Source organism: Spinacia oleracea, chromosome 4 (assembly GCF_020520425.1).
Source record: "Spinacia oleracea cultivar Varoflay chromosome 4, BTI_SOV_V1, whole genome shotgun sequence".
Classification (NCBI taxonomy): Eukaryota; Viridiplantae; Streptophyta; class Magnoliopsida; order Caryophyllales; family Amaranthaceae; genus Spinacia; species Spinacia oleracea.
In genome coordinates this window covers 86,764,003-86,784,901 of record NC_079490.1, presented here as the reverse complement: position 1 = coordinate 86,784,901, position 20,899 = coordinate 86,764,003, and the positions used below count along the sequence as shown (strand labels likewise).

At 35.7% G+C, this 20,899-nt stretch overlaps 2 protein-coding genes and 1 non-coding gene across 8 annotated transcripts; 1 reads left to right on the top strand and 2 right to left on the bottom strand.

Moving 5' to 3' along the window:
- Positions 1-6,079: 6,079 nt before the first annotated feature.
- Positions 6,080-6,711, top strand: LOC110784530 (uncharacterized). Its single transcript, XM_021988989.2, has one exon. The coding sequence runs from the start codon at positions 6,273-6,275 to the stop codon at positions 6,612-6,614; it is 342 nt and encodes a 113-aa protein (XP_021844681.1). The 5' UTR covers positions 6,080-6,272; the 3' UTR covers positions 6,615-6,711.
- Positions 6,712-9,749: 3,038 nt separating this feature from the next.
- Positions 9,750-9,822, bottom strand: TRNAA-UGC (transfer RNA alanine (anticodon UGC)). Its single transcript has one exon. It is a non-coding gene; the product is annotated as a tRNA-Ala (tRNA).
- A 1,606-nt stretch (positions 9,823-11,428) lies between these two features.
- Positions 11,429-18,264, bottom strand: LOC110784542 (sucrose-phosphatase 2). 6 transcript variants are annotated; one of them, XM_021989003.2, is made up of 10 exons: positions 18,125-18,264; positions 17,932-18,028; positions 17,249-17,319; positions 16,864-17,163; positions 16,662-16,763; positions 16,341-16,529; positions 15,940-16,230; positions 15,528-15,714; positions 12,035-12,081; positions 11,429-11,925 (listed from the first exon to the last, which is right to left on the bottom strand). In XM_021989003.2, exons 3-10 carry the CDS (start codon positions 17,306-17,308, stop codon positions 11,842-11,844), a joined length of 1,260 nt encoding a protein of 419 aa, XP_021844695.1. In that variant the 5' UTR covers positions 17,309-17,319; positions 17,932-18,028; positions 18,125-18,264; the 3' UTR covers positions 11,429-11,841. The 6 variants fall into 6 exon arrangements, with proteins under 6 accessions (XP_021844695.1, XP_056699492.1, XP_056699490.1 ...); XM_056843514.1 differs by having other exon boundaries at positions 16,864-17,066; positions 18,125-18,263; XM_056843512.1 differs by having other exon boundaries at positions 17,932-17,948; positions 18,125-18,178.
- Between the last annotated feature and the right edge of the window lie 2,635 nt (positions 18,265-20,899).

Sequence of the window (20,899 nt, the reverse complement as noted above, 5' to 3'; positions counted from 1 at the left end):
ACGGGTACCCAGTTATTCTGGGTCGGGTCATGGGCCGGAAATTTTCCTACCCGAAAGTCCGGGTACCCGCATTTCCGGGTACCCGTTTAGCAGGGTACCCGGTAATGAACACCCCTACTATTCCCTACAAAAGATCATTTAAAAATCAACACTCTTCCCCACCCCTTATACATTTCCCACTAACTATACCCCACTATCAACAAACACCCATTAAATTAATAAGTCAATTCAAATGTCTTAAACTCCGCACCGGTCAAACCGGTGCGAGTATTAAGGGACGGAGGGAGTAGGATCCAATAACCATGAATTGGTGGTTGCAATACCAGGAAAAAATCATCATAGGTTACAGAGCTACTGAACTATTTGAGGGATTAAGTATAACTACATCATCTATTCATAGGGCCGGAGGTGAAGTATGTAGCTCAAGGTTCGTCATCCTAGTCATACTAAGACAGACTGAGACGGGGAGTGGAGAATTACCTAACTAGTCTCAAGAAACCTCGGGTTGGATCAAAAGAATATGTTATTTAGGGAAATTCTAAGTACCTTAGCTATCCGGATTGGGTATACACTTATAAAGATGACTACAATTGTTATAATCTCAATTTACATTGAATATATTCAGGAAAACTCTATATTTGGTGTTACCACCCCCTTCACCCTAAGGGCTAATCCGAATTCCTGGCGAGTTTTGGGTGGATAGGTTTCGGTCCCCTCCCAATTATTGTTGAGGGGGAACGAACACGTGGTACTACCTACCAAGTTCAACCTCAATCACCACTGAACCAACATGCAATTGATTCAGGGAAACTCTATGTAACTTGGGTATCTAGATAATTATTCAATGTTTAGTGTTATGCTGTATGGTTTTTGATATAGTTTCTGATTATTTCTTTCTACCTTTAGTTAGTTTATTTGCGTCGAAAGACTAAATCACCTATTCTGAACCAAAACAGGCAAAAACATAATGCACCACATATACGTACTGAAGTATATCTTGACAAAAAATGCTAAAAAGTGAAGAAATTCCAAAATCTCATACCCACACGTTACCACAAGCCTACTGGGCAGTGACTATCAAGAAGAACAACAATATCTAGGTTACTCTTCTCTGTCATCTTATAAATTATACGACAAAGATACAACAACGACACAATGATTCTAATTCTTTGCAATTGATATGACAAAATATACGATGATTTTAATTAATTTCGATATTGTTCAATACAATCATATACGATAAATTGTAAAAACGAGCTTAATGGCCACTACTTGCCAAACATAACAACTGTTAAAAAAAACCTAAGACACAATCAGGGGAATTTTTTTTATTATTTCTCCTTTAGCATGCATGTCTTCCAATTAACATCAACCTTAAACTCCATATCAATCTACTTCAGGGACTTCTTTTGTGCCTTCAGTTTTGCTACTTTCTCTTCCGATTCACTCTTCTCTGGTGAATTTCTACCTTCATACGCTCCTCTATAAGCTCTTGTTCCCATAAGAAAAACCCACAATCTTTTTTTTTCAAAAGCAAAATAAATACCAAATTAATTTGTTAGCCCTAAAATTTAGAAATCAAAATTAATTTTCTTTACACAATTTCTATACTTACTGGCCAATATAAACATCCATAAAAAATAGCTTCCAATGTTTTCCCCACATTTTTCCCTCTTCGTCGTCGCCGAAAGGATGTGGTGACATTTGACAACCATCTCAGATGGTCGTTACCCATTGAATTTGATGAAAACCCAAAAGAGCTTAGCTCAACATTTCATTGAAGTGGTATAATTAAGGAAGGAGAATGCAGCAAAATAGAGGAGGAATAAGGAAGGAAAAATCTGAAATGGAAGAAGAAAGGTTCGAAAATTGCTAGTAAGTACGAAGAAGAACATAGGGGAGGGACCCACATTTAGTGAGGTTGCCGGTTAAAAGGGTATTAAAATGTTAAAGACAATTTAAAGAAAGGGAAGCATATACTTGGGATTAATCTGGAACAATTATTAATTGGGATTAATATTGGAAGACCACTATAGTTGGGGTTAATAATGTTAACTTTTCCGAAAAAAAGTTTGAGTCTTTCCGATAACCATATACTTCATACTCTCTCTATCCCTTCTTTTTTACCCTATTTGTCGTTTTATATGATAGATTACTTCATTACCAGAAAAACTTCTTAATTTTTTTTGCTACACCTAGGTACAACCAGCAATGGATATACCCCTCTAAAACGAAGTCGTTTTGTGTTGTTCAGCACGAACATTTAAATATAGGTTTAAAAAAGGAACATTTAGTGATTTGAAAATGGACATTTACTAGCTTATTAATTTAGAAATGAACATGTATTTACTGATTTGAAAATGGACATACATCTAATGATTTGGAAATTAAATTTTTCTAATAATTCGAAAATTTATATTCATCTAACGATTTAGAAATTAACATTTATCTACTAATTTGGAAACTAACAATATATATATATATATATAATGCATGCTTCATATTTGGCCGCATTGTTTGTGACATTGAATTGTAACTTTTTTGAAATGTGAGTGTGAATGCCGTCAGGAGCTATTAGTATTACCCCGACACCGCGTCCGCTTTGATTGGAGGCACCGTCAAAGTGCAGCGACCAACTGTCGTCACTTGTCATTAGAATTTGCTCATCGGGTAGGTCGTAACTCTCCTCTTCTGCCTCGATAGGACAATCGGCTAGGAAATCAGAGACCGTTGAACCATTGATAGATTTTTGAGGGATGTACTTTAGATCAAATTCCTCTAGCATAACCAACCATCTGGACAACCGTCCGTTGAGAGCCGGTTTTCGAATAGGAACTTGAGAGGATCTGCTTTACAAACCACGTGCACTGTATGGGAGAGCATGTAATGTCTGAGTTTCTTTGTGGCCCAAACCAAGGCGATACTGAGTCTTTCGAGATCAGTATATCTGGTTTTGTACTCGAGACGCTTCTTGCTTAAATAGACACATCATTTTCTTTGCCTTCGATTTCTTGGGCAAGCATGGCCCCGACTGCTGAGTCAGTTGTTGTAATGTCAAGCCTCAGTGGAACACACGGTATTGCTTGCTTTAACACTGGTGGATTTGAGAGTTGTTGTAAGCTTTGTTTATCTTGCTTTAACCCTATATGACATTTGTTAAGTTTGCCAAACTGTGGGATATTGTTCATCAATCCATCTAAAAAATACGCAACCCCTTCTATTCATTTGAACATCATAATCTAGACAAGCAATAAACCTCCTTGGGATGGACACTATAAATCCACAATAGCACCTATTTGAATGTGAATATTCATCACTGTTGAACAAAGACAAAACCCTATTAATCATACTGCAAAGCAATGAGTGTTTTTAATTATTTAACCCTATGTATGTTTAAGTTTGTTAAAAAAAACTAACTTAAATGAATTACAAAATGGCAGTAAATTACCTTTTTCTTGAGAAAAGTCAACTATGGTGTAGCAATATAGAAGGAAGGCAAATATGATGATGGAGAAGATGAAACTTTTTTTTGGAAGTGTTGAATTATTTCTCTATCATTGGATTGTTAAATACTTTTTTTTGGGAGCTCAAACGGCTAGTTTTTTTTAGTTAATACGCATTTTTCCTTTATGTTTTAAATAGTTAGAGGTTAAACTAACCTGTCATTTTGTCGTTTATTGCATTTTATATTAATTTGCCTTTATTTTTGATGGTTTTTAACAGATGTTACTAGCGAAAGTAAAGAATTAGTGTTTCCATCCAAAAGCGATGACCAATCTAACACTTTTCAAAATTAAGGATGAAACTGAACTTTTAGGCAAAGTTTAAGACAGTCAGAACTCTTCACTCAAAAAATAAAATAAGTATCACCCAAACAATCTGACATTCAAGTCCAGCCTGGATTTAGGTGAACACTTATGGGAGTAATGATTAGGAGGGTATTTGTTATGGGGCCTAATTTAAGGGGGGTAACTATTATGGTCAGGGAACTAAAAACTATCAAGTTTGGTATAAGGTAACTTATTACAAAGATACTGTATTATTGGTTTGGTATTACTATGGAACATTGTTGTTGTTCCTTTTTATTACTCCCGCCCCTGCTCCTGCTCATTCCCAGTACTTTTAAAGTCACCTTCAGCTTTTCATTCCCCTGCTCCTGCTCCTGCTCATTCCCAGTACTTTTAAAGTCACCTTCAGCTTTTCATTCCCACCAATTTTATCATTTTCACTAGTCCATCTCCTTTGAGCAATTTTATCATAATTGCTCTAATTTTATTACCGAAACTGCTCAAAACTCCAATCACATACCGAATTAGCATAAAAACCCAAAACCCTAGACATTAAAATTAAAAAATTGGTGAAATTTACACCAATAAACCGAAAAAATCTGGGGAGGAATAGATTAGATTTGTACTCGATAAGTTGATTAAAAAAAACGATTAGTTGAAGGTAATCATAGATCCAGAAAGACCAAATTTGGGCTAAAATCTGCAATGTAAGATTGATAAACAACAAAAAGATTACCAAATTACAATGTTGACAGGTGATTTAGAAGGAAGAGACAAATAGAAAGAGAGAGAAAACTTGATTAATCAAACTCTATAGATCTGCAATTTAAGAGAGGAGAGAGATAAAGTGTGGAGCAGTGAGTGAGAATGACGTGAAATATTAGGAATTTGAGATGGGTAAATTTTACTCGGGGAACAGTTACTCTAGGAGGGATTGGATAACTCATTACCCTCTTATTGGATGGAATTTCGGGCCCAATTCATTAACCTCAATCCAAACTTCTTTGTTCAGCCATTAAAATTTACCCTTTGAATTATTCCGACCCATTCCACTCAATCCAGGCAAGCCATTGATATGTAATCCACTTCGAATAATCAAAGTATCATCGCCGCTCCTCTCTCTCTTATTTTTCTCTCTTCTCTTCCATCTTTGAGTGTTTTAGTTTTCTTGGTCGTTTAGGCAGAAAATAGTCTAATTTCCAAAGAAATTAGAGTATTTCCGACCCTTCTTTTTTTTCATTGTTTTCTCTTCATGTTTTGTCTTGTTTTGGTTTCTTTTCCGTGAATTTGGTTGCAATTTATTTGGATTTTCCTAGAGTTTTCTAGGTTCTTGATTCTCATCAATGGATGAAAATTTTTTAGGGTTTCAATTATTGGGAAGGAGATTTGGACATGTTTAAGGTTTATCATAAATTCGTCGATCAGAATAATTTGTGCGCAGATTGTGAATGGCTCTATTTGTAAAGATGCGAAAACATGGAAATCACTGCTCGCGTCAAGTTAGAAGCGGTGGAGTACGAGACGTATTTTAGGATGCATAATATTAGTTGTTTTGATTGTAACAGTTATGTATTTTCTTTGAATCTAATATACATATATAAAGGAGGCATATTTGCTGAACTATTAGAGCGCCACCTAGGATTACTAATGGTTTCGGCCAATGAAAAAAGATTTCTAATTTATTTTTGAATTAAAAAAATTGAGTGCCACGTAGATAATTAATTAGGTGCCACGTAGATATTTAAAGTAATTAATTAATTACTAATATATACAATTCCATCCAAAATCAAACGCTCTAATAATTAAAAAATAAATCTAAAATAAAATTCATCCAAAATCAAACACTAATCTAAAATAAAATTCAATCCAAAATCAAATATTAATCCAATATTAGAGCGCCACGTAGGAAATCTAATGGTTTCAGCCAATGAAAAATAAGACTTCAAAATTATTTTTTGAATTAAAAAGTCGAATGTCACGTAGATAAATAATTAGGTGCCACGTAAATATTTTTATTAAATAATTATTAATATTTCTTATATACAATTTCATCCAAAATCAAACACTATAATAATTTTTTTTTAAAAATCTAAAATGAAATTCAATCCAAAATAAAAAAATCAATTTAATCTAATATATAAAATATAGCAGTTGATATATGTAGGAGTTTTATTTTAACGTAACAATTTAATAGAAACCGTGCATCGCACGCGCTAAAGTCTAGTATGTAGTATGTGGATCTATTTTATCATTGTAAATGTCGTATGATGGATTATTAATGATAGAGTTTGTTCCCCGTCAAAAATTTACCCAAAGTATCGAAAAGTATTTTCGTTTTTTCGAATACTCCAAATCAAATCTGTTATGTAATCAATTTCGATCTCTTCCCTAATTATCACCCAAAAAGTATCGCATCCAATTTACTCCAAAAACAAATCTATTGTAGGTGGGATTCATGATCTGGTTACATACTAAAAAAAGAAAATGATGAATTTTAGGAACTTTGATGATTTCTGGGCTTTTTATATGAGTCAACACTCTAACCCATGTACAAGGCGTTGGCACTTTGCGGGTACTCTGAGTGGAATTATAATCTCAATTTACTCTTTATTGTTCAATTGGAGATTCTTCGTTTTGGCACCATTAGTTGGTTATGGATTCGCTTGGTATAGCCATTTCTTTGTAGAAAAGAATGTTCCTGCAACATTTGGTCATCCGATTTGGTCATTTTACTGTGATTTCAAGATGTTTGGATTAATTCTTACTGCTCGATTGGATGGAGAAATTAAGAGACTTGGTAAACGACCTGTTCTGCATTCTTTCTGATATATTTTTTTTCACTTTTATTTATTTATTGTACATATAGCTGTATTATTGTTATGTTTACAATCTTATTATGAATGGGTTATTTCAATTTATTATATTTATTTGTCAGGTCTGAATTTCCTCTTTGTAGAATGGGTTTGTAATCGCTGTGTTACTGGGATGAAAAAAATAGTCTAATTTAGGACCAAAATGAAGTGTTTGAGTGTCAATCCATTTTACCAGTATCCCACAATCCCACATGGGTGATGGGTTGAGGTAATAAGAGTCGGAGTAACACAATGTCGTTCTCTGTTTTCTTTTGGCGGAGTTTGGGTTAACATTGCATATTTTCAGTTTCTTGATGGAATTTTGTAAAATATTCTGGCTTAAGTTGCAGATATTCATGTTGGGTTGTGGCCTAGTTTTCACTTTTCAGAGGCTGCTGTTCCTGTTGGTGATCTCCTAGCAGCAGATTAAACTTATACTAGTTGACACAGTAGGAATTAGATTCCGGGAAATTGCATACATTTTGCTCTAACATACAATGGAATACTATGATGGGCTCAAATGCAAATTTCAGCTTATTTTTTCCTCAAAGACAGGGGATTTAGATTTGAGAATGCTCTCATTAGTTATTCATTCTGGAATTGTGATTCTTCCTATAGTTTATGACTTTATGTTGCTTGCAGCTTTTAGCTTTTAGCTTTTAGCTTTTAGCTTTTAGCTTTTAGCTTTTAGCTTTTAACTGGAATTATGATTGAAGTTTTTTTTTAACACAAGAAATAAGAGCTTATATTAACAAGATATTAGTAGCTTAGTACATGATGATGAGTAGTTCGATCACAAGTAAGTAAGACCAACATCAAAATGGGTAGATGGGAGCATTGAAATAGCAAAGGGGCATATAATACAGAAAAAGACACCCTTTGGAGTTTGGACCCTTAGCACAAAAAGTTAAACTTATCATATGCTCCAAATGAGTAGAGCATATTATGAGCAACTCTAGCTTGCACAGTGAGGAACCTTGAAAAAAACGCCACGGACAGCGAATGAAGGTTAAAGTTAGAAAAAGACGTAGAGTTTGAGTTCATAAGGTTGTTGTCCATATGTAAACATAACCTCCTCGAGAAGCAGCAGCAGCAGCAGCAGCAGCAAGCATCCCAAGTATGCAAGGGTGAGTATCATACCGAGACGTCATGGTTGACATACAAAGTGCAAACAAAGACAAATATACAAGGTGTCAACATATAAAATTAGTCAAAATCAAGTTTTCTGTTGGCCAATTTTATAGGAAATCAATGGTATTTATCTGTTGTTTGTGCAAGGAAAAGGAGTTTATGACTTTCCCAGCTCTTTCATCAAAACATTTTAGACCTCCTTGACCCTCAGGCCTCAGCAACATATATCGAGTTTGCATCATTTGGATGTAGCGACAGACTATGTAAACTAAACCCTCAACTGTTTGAATAAACATCATCTAACTCCTCCCTCTCAATGTTCATCCACCTTAAAAGTTAAAACCCCATCATGACTACTTGTATACACCTGTTTACAAATTCACAACACTATGATATACTTGTATATATTCAAGGAGCTATTTATTTAAACTTCACAATTCATTGTGCAGGACAGTCGGAAGAACTCAAAGTATTACGAACATGTCTAACAGAGAGAAATCTACTTTTTTCAAGAATGATGCAAAATCATCTCAAGTTAGCAAACAAATACAATACTCGACCAAACATTTAACCCCACTTCCTTTATTCCTTGGTTATATACATGAAACTCCTCATAAAATTCAGCTTTTCAAACCCAAAATCCAGAAACTTGCTGACCGGAATACTCCATTATCTCTTTTTGTTTGACATTTTCTTTAGAGAGTCTAACTTTGACCTTGAGTTTCTTTCATAATACGGAGTACATCGATAAAAGATTATTGAAAATTACTTGTATGAAACCAATTTTGCTATTGTGCATAAAATACGAAGTGAAACAAACAGAAAGCGCGGCAACAGTGCTATTGTGCATAAAATAAAACCGAACACTGTTGTTTTCAGTACCAGTATATGTATAACTATAGGTCTGTAGCACAAGGGTGAATAAAGCAATGAAACATGAACATTATCAAAGGAAATAAACACAATTAGCAATTATATGAGAAAAATGCAATAGGAATTTGATGGTAAAAAGTTTCACCTTGGACAAGGTAAATGGGTGGACAGAGATAGCAGCAGAATGTGGGTGGTAAAGATGAATGGCTTCCTCCCCCTTATTTCTGTCCAACATCCCAAAACCCTAATGATGACTTATTACTCTCAAGGCAAGTGAATTGAGGTTTCAACTTAAACGACTGGAAATAGACTTTTTTGAGCTTTTATCATTTCAACCTTAGCAATTCCGGTATTGGTATACCAATACATTGCTAAGAAGTACCAATACAAATTATTTGTGTTATTGGTACTGACATGACATAGGCTGAATTGGTACTAAAAATAATTGTATTTGAGTCACTTGTGTCCATATTCCATATGGACACAAGCCACCTGAGGGTTAGCAATCCTCAATGATGACTAAGGCAAGTGAATCTATCAACACATTCCTCAGCTTTTAACCTTTCCTCATTAGCAATTTCACCACTATCATCAAAGCAAGTGAATTTATCAACGAGTGTCCTATGTAAACCTTTCCCCTTGTGGCCTTGTAGGCATCCCTCATTGAAACAGGCCCCAGTTTTACACGTTTATTAATATCGGAATTGGAGGCCAGCACAAATTCATCCAACTCCGGAGCCATCCCTTGACGGCGTAGGGAACAACGAATTATATTCGGAATTGGTCTCCGACACCACTTCCTTTTCAAAATGAACTAAATAAAAACCATAATTTCAAGCTCAACTTCAAATTTGAGTATAATTTGTTCAAATATATACGAGAAGAGGGAGACACCGGAGACAAATGGTGGCAGACTGGCACCAGAGAGGTCGGCACGGTTGGATTGAATGTTGAGAGAAGTAAGCATTTCGCCATTACGCTTGATATTCTCCAGTCTCTGAAGCTCATACGGCATCGTTTGCTCCGACGCCATTGCCGGACAGCCGGAGGAGAGAGAAATACGGGTTAGTAATCCCCAAAAATGTGAAAAATATAAAAATGAAATTGGAGATGCGGGGGATCGAACCCCGTGCCTCTCGCATGCAAAGCGAGCGCTCTACCATTTGAGCTACATCCCCATCTTGTTAGATGTTTAGTATTAATTATATATAATTTTTCCTTTCATTTTGGATTAATTAGGTTGATCAAAATTTTATTTCGGGGGCCTTGATTGGTTCAAGCATATTGGCACTATCGTGCATTCGTGCCTATGTGACTTTCATGGCAATACCTTCTATTCATATCATTTAGGCTTCATGTTTCTACGGAAAACATTAAGGAATTTTTTTTTTCCTATATTTATTTCTTACAAGAAAAATTATAAAGAAAAAGAAGATAACAGAGGGAATGAGAAGAGAGAAATGGGGAGAAAAGGAAATGGAAAGATTAGAGTGGAATATGTGCCATTCAAAGGGAAAGTTGTTGTCCACCCTTAACAAAACAAACAAAGGAAAATTGAAGAATTATTAGTGTTTTCTGTAAAATAAACGGAGCCTTGATGAAATTATGCTCACAATTGATTAGTTATATAATGTTAATATTTTTTCAGATAAGGTGTGGTGTATCCGAATACGTGTGTATGGGTGTTGTAGACGTCTACATTTGGTCTCCGGCTAGAAGTGATAAGTTCGATGATGAAACAAAACATCCACTTATCAAACGCATTCCTGATCGACGAACATTCTAAAACTGACTGACTCATTACCCAAGTCCAAAGTTTCTATTTATAGTAGTTGTCTCTCTTAGTATCTGCTAAAAATAGTAAATCGTCCAAGATAGATTTATGTCAAACGAATTTTAATTGCATTCCAATTAAAATTCTAAAACATATAGGAATTTTAGTTGCACTCCAATTAATGTCCTAGAAAAGATTAAAAAGCATTAAAAAATCTTAGTCGCATCCGATTAAATTCCTGAAGTCCTAAAAGATAGAAAAAGGATTAGCACGTAAAAAAAAAAAAAGAAATCCTCCTTGCTTCTTGCTCCTCACGCAACCACCACCAGCCACCACTCCACCGGCGTCGCTGCCCCTACCCCTGTCGTCCTTGCCGCGCCGCCCACCTGCTGCCGCGCTGTTGCACCGACCGCCGACTTCTTTTTCTTCTTTTCTCTTTGCTTGCTTCTCTCGCACACACCACCATTAGCACGCGTCGCCCAGGCTAATCGACCACCTGCACCGCCGCCAGCCTCAGCGACCACCTGTACTTGTTGCCGCGCAGTCCGCCGCCAGCCAGCCGTCCCTATCTCTTCTTTTTGGTTAATTCTTAAACATGTACCCTAAAATAATTAATGTTTTAATTATGCTTTATTAATATAATTTATGTTTTTATTGAATTAAATTATAGTTTTATGAGTTAATTATGAATTTCAGATTACATATTTTGCATAATTAAATTATTAATTTTCAGATTATATAAATGAATTAAAATAAGGGTTTTAATTATTAAAGCATGAATTTTTAAGGTTTTAATAGTTTTAAATCATGGTAGGATGATTATAGATTATTAAAGTTATGGTTTTTATGATTCTAAACATGTTAATTAGGTTTTGGAGAAGTTTTAAATTATACTGTTATTATCTTTAATTGTCTGCCAGCAAAATGAACAAATATTATCTTATACAAAGTAGTAAATTATGATATGAGATTAGAAAGAATAATTATAGATAAGTTACTGTGAGACCGACTAGAACAAAACCTGGCTTTTCTAGAAACCATGGGGAAAATGCCAAATATACATATGAATACATTTCATGATATAATATGGGATAACTAATGCATACACCCCTCTGTATTCTGTAAGTCAAATTCTCCACCCATAAGTCATAACAGCAAGCAACGGTTACAGCTGAAAAATGAAAGTACGAGGTGAAACTAAATTCAGGTTACATTTTTACATGTTCTCAGCTATGAAGCAAAACTAAAAATGATATCACGGTGCTTAATTTGTTTCCTTTGTCTGAACCAGGGTATTTGGCTTCTTGAAACTTATAACTCAATACTCAATACTCAATACTCAATACTCAATAGGCATTCCTGCAGATGATTATAACACCAACAACAGTAATCTGTAATCGCGTGTCATTGCTCCACCAAGGCTCTAGAATAGCCACACCGTTTCAGTTTCTAATGTTGATCCATTCATCCACGTTTGGTGTACATGCATCCAAGTGAATCCTTCGGGCTGAAATTCAAACACATCTCTTTCTCATGTCAGCAGAACGTGTCAAGCTGAGTATGAAATGAATCTTATTTAGGATTCAGCTCATCAACAAATGGATATGAAATTGTACCTTTAAGTTCAGTAACACTGTTGTTAAATAGCAACGGCATTCCTTACCTAAACGCACCTTACCAAAAGTTTGTTAAGACATATAGCACAAATTCTGGTTATATCAACCGAAACACATGCACACATATACTATAATTATAATTCACAAAGTACATCAATCTAGAGAAAATGGATAGCTCAGAGCCTTTGAAAAATAAATTGGACCCTCCAGCAAAGAGAGAAGATAAAAGATCACTATAACCAAAGAGATTAAATTTTCTATCCAAATATAATGGATTCTATTGGAAATAATTACAAGGGAAATGACTGTGGCATTATAATGGTTTCCTGCAGATAAATGTGAGTTCTAGAGGCAGATGTTTCATGCAGTGCAGTTCAAAGGTGATAAAATTTGCGAGATAATGCATTATCCATTAGCTAGGTCAAATTCCTTGCACTGTACTGCTCAATGCTTGCCATGTACAGGAGCCTCGTGAATCATACCGTTATAAATTATAATGCATTACACAGTATATATGCAATTTGTATTTTATGGTTTTAGGAAATAATAGTCTGTTTCAGCATATAGGCTTAACCAAAATAGGTTTAACATATTAATAAGGTTTACAATGGCTTTTCACGATTAATCTTACTGAGAACCTAGAAAAGAAAATGGGGGATACGCTCTACCGTTACTAGACCTGTTCAACATGTCAGTATTTCAATAATCTCAGTGCATTCATTTTGGGTAGGGCATTTCAGTTTTGGCGTATTTGTGCCCTGAAACCTTTGGGTAAGTTTAAAAATCAAATCTACTTATTTACCAGCTTTCAGCCGATTTTACGTTCTTCTGATTGGGTTAATTCGTAGATGGGGGAGATTTGAAATCGTGATTAGAATCTGTTTTTTCATATCAGTTTCAGTTAGGTTTTGTTCTCTTCACCTTATTCTTATTGCTTTATTAGACAGACCAAAAAAAGCAAAAACATTCAGACCAGATCAGGTGAAGAGAACAAGGCCTTAGTTTGTTGGTCAACTTAATTTTTGCCTAGTTTACATGCCAAAGTAGTTACCTCCGTACTCCACAGAGGTACCATGTGGAACCGACATAGTAAAAGAAATTTGAATTGAGTTGCTTAATGTTCTAAGACTTCCAATTTCTATGAACTAAAGGCAAGGACAAAAACCGTTCTACCGCAGCGAGTTGCCTTACATAACCAAAGATTTTTATTGTGGCATTATGTACGGGTTAGTGAAACCGAGTTTTCATCATTTTGAAGGAGCAAATGCACGGTGTTGAGAATGCAAAAGGATTTTGAAGATCCCATAACCATTGCTAATGGTTCTTATGGGATTTGACTTGGGTGCAAAACCACTTGATACGGTCACAATAGTCACTTGGAGTGGGGACACGAAGGTTGGTAAAATTTCATCAGTTTTTTAAGAGTTTAGAGCAGTGCAGGATGGATTTGCTTTGCAGATTCTTGTGATCCACACGCCACCTAAGCGACACGCGCCACCTTCCTAGAGCCACCATGTCCTAGGAAACCACCTGATTTGGTCCACACGCCTATTATTTGCTGGTTCGGAGCTTGGACGGTTCAGATTGGTCCGTTGCCTTTTACTGTTTTCCAAGGGTTTTTGACTTCCACTTAGAAGGGTTTTCCTCTTTTGGGACATAGGATTAGAATTCAAGCTTAAAGCTTCCAGAATATTCCAACACTCTATCCCCTACAAATCGAGGAGTTTACGCTATTTTACACACAATTCGATTACAACAAAATTTGAAGTTTTGCTTAAGTTTTTGTGAGCTTGTTTTAACTTGCGATTCATCTAAATAATAATCAAGAGTGATTAGGACTTTAAATCTACGAGTGAATAAGGCCAGGAGTGGTCTTATAAATTCGTGCATTCAATTTGTGAGTTCAAGAGTGGATTCATATGTTGAAATATCGGTTACTTGCTGATCAATTAAACGGAGTGATTAGAGTTTTCGTGGATACTTGATGATTGATTAAGTTAACTTATTTTTGTGGGTTATTGAGTTTAGATCTCTTAATTCAAAGGGGTTTAGAATTCATATCACCAAGAACAGTAAAGACAGAGCGAAAGAGAGATAGACAGTTATCATATCTGAAGAGATCAAATGAAGAAGATTGTCTTTGGATTCTATCTATTGCACTATGCACAGATAGTCAGAAACTTCCCCAGCTGCCAAGCACTAAACAGAAATAACAGAAAGCAATAAACTAAATGGCCCTACTACACAACATTGGCAATCCATTCTGGATAATTGGCGACCTTGATGAAGCCTGCCTTGATGATATTAGAACTAGTCATAACAACTAGAGTCAAGCTCAAATTTCCTCAATTCAACTCAACGTCAAGTTCGGATGAAGTAAAGTTGTAGTTGAGTTCAGATCCAGTTGACCTCAAGTAGCTACGAAGTACATTGATTAATTAATCCCCCGTGCTTGGTTTTGTATTTTATAAAAAATCCATAAATATATAGAGAATATTTTTTTTTAAAGTTAAAGAGCAAACTAATAATGTCTTCCTTTACACTATTTAAGTGCATTTTCAAATAAAGTTAAGACTTTCTAATGTGTACAAATTAAATCTGTCTTTACAAGTCAATTAAGAGAGCTACTCGATCCTTTAAATCTGTCTTTACAAGTCAATTAAGGTGTAAGAAATAATTGAGTTAAGTCGAGTCTAGTGTAACTTGGGTTGAGTCAAGTGTGACTTGAGTTGAGTTTTGGCAACAAAGATCTAATCAGAAGGCAGTAACCGTTAGACTATTAAACAAGTCTCCAGTAATTTTCCCCTAGCGAAGTTGTAGTCACGTGTACTATGAACAGCCACCCTATAAAACTAATGTATTCGCCCTCCCTTTGGAATAGAACCCCAAAAAGTCCAGCTTTGATCAAATTCAATAAACAATTTGGTTCTGGATCTCCCCTGATTTCTCCAGCAGAAAGCGCATCCTAGAGTTCTAACTTCTGAAATTTATGACAGTAAAAACCACAACACATGGATACACCCCTTACCCCGCTTCTTGCGGGAGCCTCTTTGAGGCAATGGGGTAATGATAATGAATGAAAAACCACAATACAATTTAAACATGCTATAACTCAAACTAACAAACAGATTTTTGGTCTACTCGTTAACTTTTTGTACTTGTTTTTCTTTCCTCAACTTATATGTTTGCATCCAATAGGGTTTTTTTATGAGGAAAATATAGCTATGAAAACATAATAGGATTATTCGGAAGAATCGTCTTGAACACAGCCAGCAAATGGATTCTTCTATAAAATCTTCCTAAGTTATAGAAAATATTAAATCTCCCAAAGTCCTAACCACAGTTTAATTGGGTTTCTTTATATGAGAAAATATTAAATCTCCCAAAGTCCTAACCACAGTTTAATTGGGTTTCTTTATATGAGAGGTATATGAAGCAAAACAAACATAATTTATCACTATAAGCATGAATGAAAAAACGAGAGACACATCACCTGATAATTCCCACTTGTCAAATTTCACCAGCCAAGTATCAGAACCAATCTGAGCTGAAGAAACTCGGTCCACCCACACCCTAAACCTGCAACCTTGCATGTGTCCATACGACTTCTCCAGTTCATCTAAGCATTCATTGAGAGATTTCTCCACTCCAGAAGCATGGACGAAGACCCCTGATGGATGCTGATTATCAAATAATTAAAACAGACATAAGTCGCTCTGGCATCAGCTGAATATGAAAGAGAGACAGAAACTGAGCGTATATAAAATGACTAGTTTCTCAGCCTTTTTATGTTCTCGTATGTATGTGCTCTAAGATAAAAAACTTCATGTCTAAAGGAAGTACTAAATAGTAAGTGACTACTAAGTGCTATGAATCTATGATGACGAATTTTGGATCATACATACAAATTTTGACTTCAAATTCTGAACAAATTCCTCAGACTTTTCAACTTCTCCACGTTGCCATTTCTCACAAGCCAAGTACAAATTCACAACTTCAAATCCTGGATTCAAACATTGTGTAGAGTATTCAGGGGAGTCCAATTCATCTCTTAGTGATATACAAGGCCCTAGACCAAAATGGCCAATGGCTTGTATGATACCAGCAGCACATCTTTCGGAGGCATGAAGTATTTTCTGGTTATTTTTCGCATTTGATGCATGCCATTGCAACAACTCTTCCTGTGCATTTCTGACCTGCATTTTGAACAAAAGAGAGATGCTTGATATCTTAAAACCAATTTTAGTTACAAATGAAAGAAAGCCCAAAGGGTCAATTAAGGGTTTGGAAATACTAAAGTACTAACCATTACACCAAAAACTCCAGAAACACTGAACAATTCGGCATCATTTCCAGAATCACCACATACAAGAGTGTTCACAGGAACTTTTCCATCAAATTTCTCTATCAGGTATGTGAGAGCCTGTCCTTTGCCAGCTCCTCTTGGTAGCACATCCAGAGCAATCCCACCACTATAGATAATTTTAATATCTAACTGAGTAATAACACATTTTCAGATCAAGAATGTTCAAAATAGAAAGTGGCCCTTATGAAGTATGATAAGTACAGAAAGACACCGGAAAAAAAACCTACATCCAAATTTACCTCACAATATTTAAATTCTTACCCCTCTTTCTACTAGGCGTTTTTCAAGAACCTCAATTACTTGGGACGCCTTGGCCTTGTCCACGAAGAAGCTAACCTTGTGAGGACGCTGCTCAGTTTCAGACTGTGCTCAACATTTGAAAATAAGCTCTTCAATATCTAGTGATCCAAAGAATTCTACAAGTATATATTTCCGTAAAATTGCAAATATCATAAAGGGAGACCTGAAGCACAAGTTGAGGGAACTTGTCAGTTTCTTCTGTCACAATCTTTCTATCCCAATTGTGATTCAGATATTGTTCCCAATAAACATCAGGCACCAAAGAATCACCATAAGCAATTTCAGTTCCCACAGACATAACAGTTATATCTGGAGTTAGCAATGGTTTCTCATTCCTCAACTCTTTGTATGTAGTTAGTGATCGTCCTGTTGAAAATACAAGCAAGGAATCATGGCGAAAATATGCTTCCCACAATGCATTAAATCTAAGGAGATCATTGTTTTCAGGATCATTGTGATCTACCTGTAAATAACACCAACCCCATTTAACAAAACAGCAAGATTTTCATAGCAAAGGAAATATAGTTTCATGACAAAGAATACAATACCATTGTGAAGTCAAGATCTGAAACTAACATAAGGCGTGCTGCGCTGTTAAGCCGATCCATAGTTTCGTACCCTAGAGAATTTCAACAATCCACTAGTTAGAATAATGAACACGAATGTACTTTTTCAGCTTATCATTAGCTAGTATTTAACTTGTAACTATGTCCTACCCTCCTTAAAATTTAAAAAGCTACACTTCGATGTCAATTTGCACACAGCTTTTAAACAATAAAGCTAATTTCTGCATTCAGCAATCATCAGTTAACAGAGAAAAGGTCTGGTACCTAACACTCATTAAATTGTTACAAATCGACAGTTCATACGAGACGATCTTTATCGTGTGTTAAGTGACTAACAGTTATCTACATAGTCTCACTAATAAAATTTAATACCATCAACATGTTCAACTGAATCAATTTGATTATCTTCTGTTACAGACTAACCCCATTCAAGACAAATATGGGTTCTTTGCCAAAGGATAGAAAATCATATCATATGAATTTAATTGACAATATGAATGTGGGAATTTTCTAATTTTTGTGAGGGAATAAAAAAAAGAAAGATTACATAAAATTGCAATTTAATCTTGAAATGAAAGAAACATACAGAAGAGTAAATCATAGATAGAGCTCAATGAAAATAATGAGTGAGCATATTGCAGATTGAAGGAAATTAACAGATTTACCAGATATTTATGAGGAGCTTCAGAATCCCAATTTCAATCCACGTATAAAATATGCCAGAAAAGTGAGCATCAAGAACAGAATCGCACAAAATGATTCCTGATTGTTATATTATCACAAGAAATGGAATTGCCAATTGAGTGATAATGGCCAATCATGTGGCATTTTCGAAATAATAAAATAGAAAAACTATACCTTGGCGCCAGACTTTATGAGGTTACGATCAAGATAGTTGATTTTTCGGGGTCCCTGACCAGGAGCAGTAGGAGCACAAGAGGCTACAAGAATAGAGAAAGTCTTTATGTGTAGCAATAGAATAATAGTAATATCAGAAGTGGGGTCATTGTAGTTAGAAAAGAAAAAGAAAATAGGCGAAAAATGTTAGCGCCAAGTAATGGAGGTGAAATTGTAGAGAGAGAGTGAAAATTTCACCAATTGCGCCAATGTCATTGATGAAAACTTAGGCGGCAAAAATGGTGAAATAATTTTTATACTCAATTGTTCTGTTAGTTGTTTATCTACGTTGTTTAATTTCTTCCCCCCTATTTCCACCTTAGTATTTTTCAGATCTGGTTTTGCTTCTTCAATGTTTGAAATCCGTATTGATGAACAATTCATCCATGTATGATTGTCGCCATCGAATGTGGAATCTGGGCTCACCTCGTATATGAATTTTGTCATGAATTAATCGGCGATAAGTAGGCGATCGAGCAATTAATTGGTAGGCGGCTGTAATGATAACTTCTAATGAGGGTGGAAGCAAAAGGAGGTTGCAATTAGACCAGGTATGTTTGTAAGATTCCGTAATTATGAGTAATTATAACCAATGATTTCATTAACTAATTCAATTAATGCTTTCAATTCATATTTGAAATAAATTCTTTCAATTAGTTCATTCAATTCAGTGAGTAATCTTGAAATTAGGTTTTAAATTTGACTTATATCCATAATTTAAAAATTTTCCATTTTGGAATTTGAACGTGTCCAAAAATTACTTTCAACGATGATTGGAATAAAAATATATAAAATTGATTATTGTTAGTTTGTGAAAAGAGGAAAAACATTTTGTTAACAGAGGAAAAGGCAATGGGAAACACGAATTGATATATAAACAATTTTAAGGTTTGGTATCGGAAGCCTGTACCATACTCCAAATATACTCCAAACTAAACACAATTAATTTCATTCTGTAGGTTGTTGAAATGGATGGGGAGGAAGAGTTGTTAGATGAAGAAGGGGAATATTGTAGTGATGATGGGTTTGACGAAGATGATGGGGTAGGTGATGCTCTAGAGTCGTCTGATGGGGAAGTTGGGGACGTAGAAGTTGGTGAAGAAAGTGGGGAAGATGAGGAGTATGATGTGGTGGATGATTATGATGAAGCATATTAGATGTCGGAGATGAATTAGATGACGAATTGTGTATTGAAAATGATGATGACCTGAATGAGGATAATTATGAAGATGACACGAATGAGGGTAATTATGATGATGTTCTACCTGCCGGAGAAATCAGAGTAGTGCGAAACACTACTTGTATGAAGGGTGAAGACATTGGCCCCGGTGATGGAGATGGTGTTTCAATCAATAACTCAGACATGTATACAACTCCTACGAAGCAGACCAAAGGTCCCGTTGTACCGACCCCTGCTGTTGGAATGACATTTGCCAATTGGGAAGCATTGAATAAATATTATCGTTCCTATGGGGAGCAACAAGGTTTTGGTGTAGTGTGTATGGGAGGGAATAAGAGCGGGGGGAAAGACAGTGAAACGGGGAAATCGAATTCCCTGAGGACCTACGTGTGGAGGTGTGAGTGTCATGGAAGGCAAAAATACCGGCGGATGGTTAATGGTAGGGTAGTTACCTGTGTAGAGGAACAAATTCTTAAGAGGAAGACGAAGAAGTGTAGTTGCCCTGTTATGCTATATGGTGCCCAGACCAAAGAGAACTTATGGGTTGTGAAGAGTGTTGTTAATGAACATTTGAACCACATCCCCACTCCTAGCAAGTCTACCATATATCCATGTTCCGGGTGAGGAAAATAACTCAGACAATCCTGAAACAGATTGAAAATGATCACGATTCAGGGGCACCCGTTGCACAGATTTTCAATAACTTAGCGGGCAGAAGGAATGGTGTAGAGAATATTGGTTTTACGAAGAAAGACATGCATAATATTTTGAATAAGAGGATGCGATTGAGGCTACGAGATGGGGATGCTGTTGCAATGATTAAGTATTTAGATAAAATGACAAAGGATAATCAAAAAAATTTCCATCTCCACCGGCTTGATAAAACAGGGAAGTTGCAGGATGTAATGTGGGTTGATGCTCGTAGCAGAGCTGCCTATCAGTATTTTGGGGATGTAGTTTGTTTTGACTCTACTTACCTGACGAATAAGTATGAGTTGCCATTTTCGAACTTTGTCGGGGTGAATCACCATGGCCAAACTATTTTGCTTGGTTGTGTATTAGTGTCCCATGATACTGCGAAAACGTTCGTTTGGCTCTTTAGGGCATGGTTGTCTTGTATGGGGGGTAAAGCTCCCGCTGCAATGATGACCGACCAGGATGCTGCTATGAGGAAGGCAATTAGAATAGCAATGCCAATGCCTAAAACCAGACATCGTTGGTGTATGTGGCATATTATGCAGAAGTTTAGCCGAAAATTGGGTTCGATGACTGATTTCCCCCAAATAAAAGTAGCCCTACAGAATGTCATTTACAACAGTTTGACCCCTGTAGAATTCGAAGAAGGTTGGGCTGAAGTGGTGGAAACTTTCAAGCTGAAGGAGGCAAAGCAATGCTACAAGTAGCTAGAAGGTATTGATCATGGTCATGGTTTGGTACTAATATTTATTATAAATGTCATATGGTACAATATATATTGTACCAAACTGCCTATAGATTATATTTTGGTACATGTTTTTAATATAAACAACAATTAATATTTGATTTACATATACTAT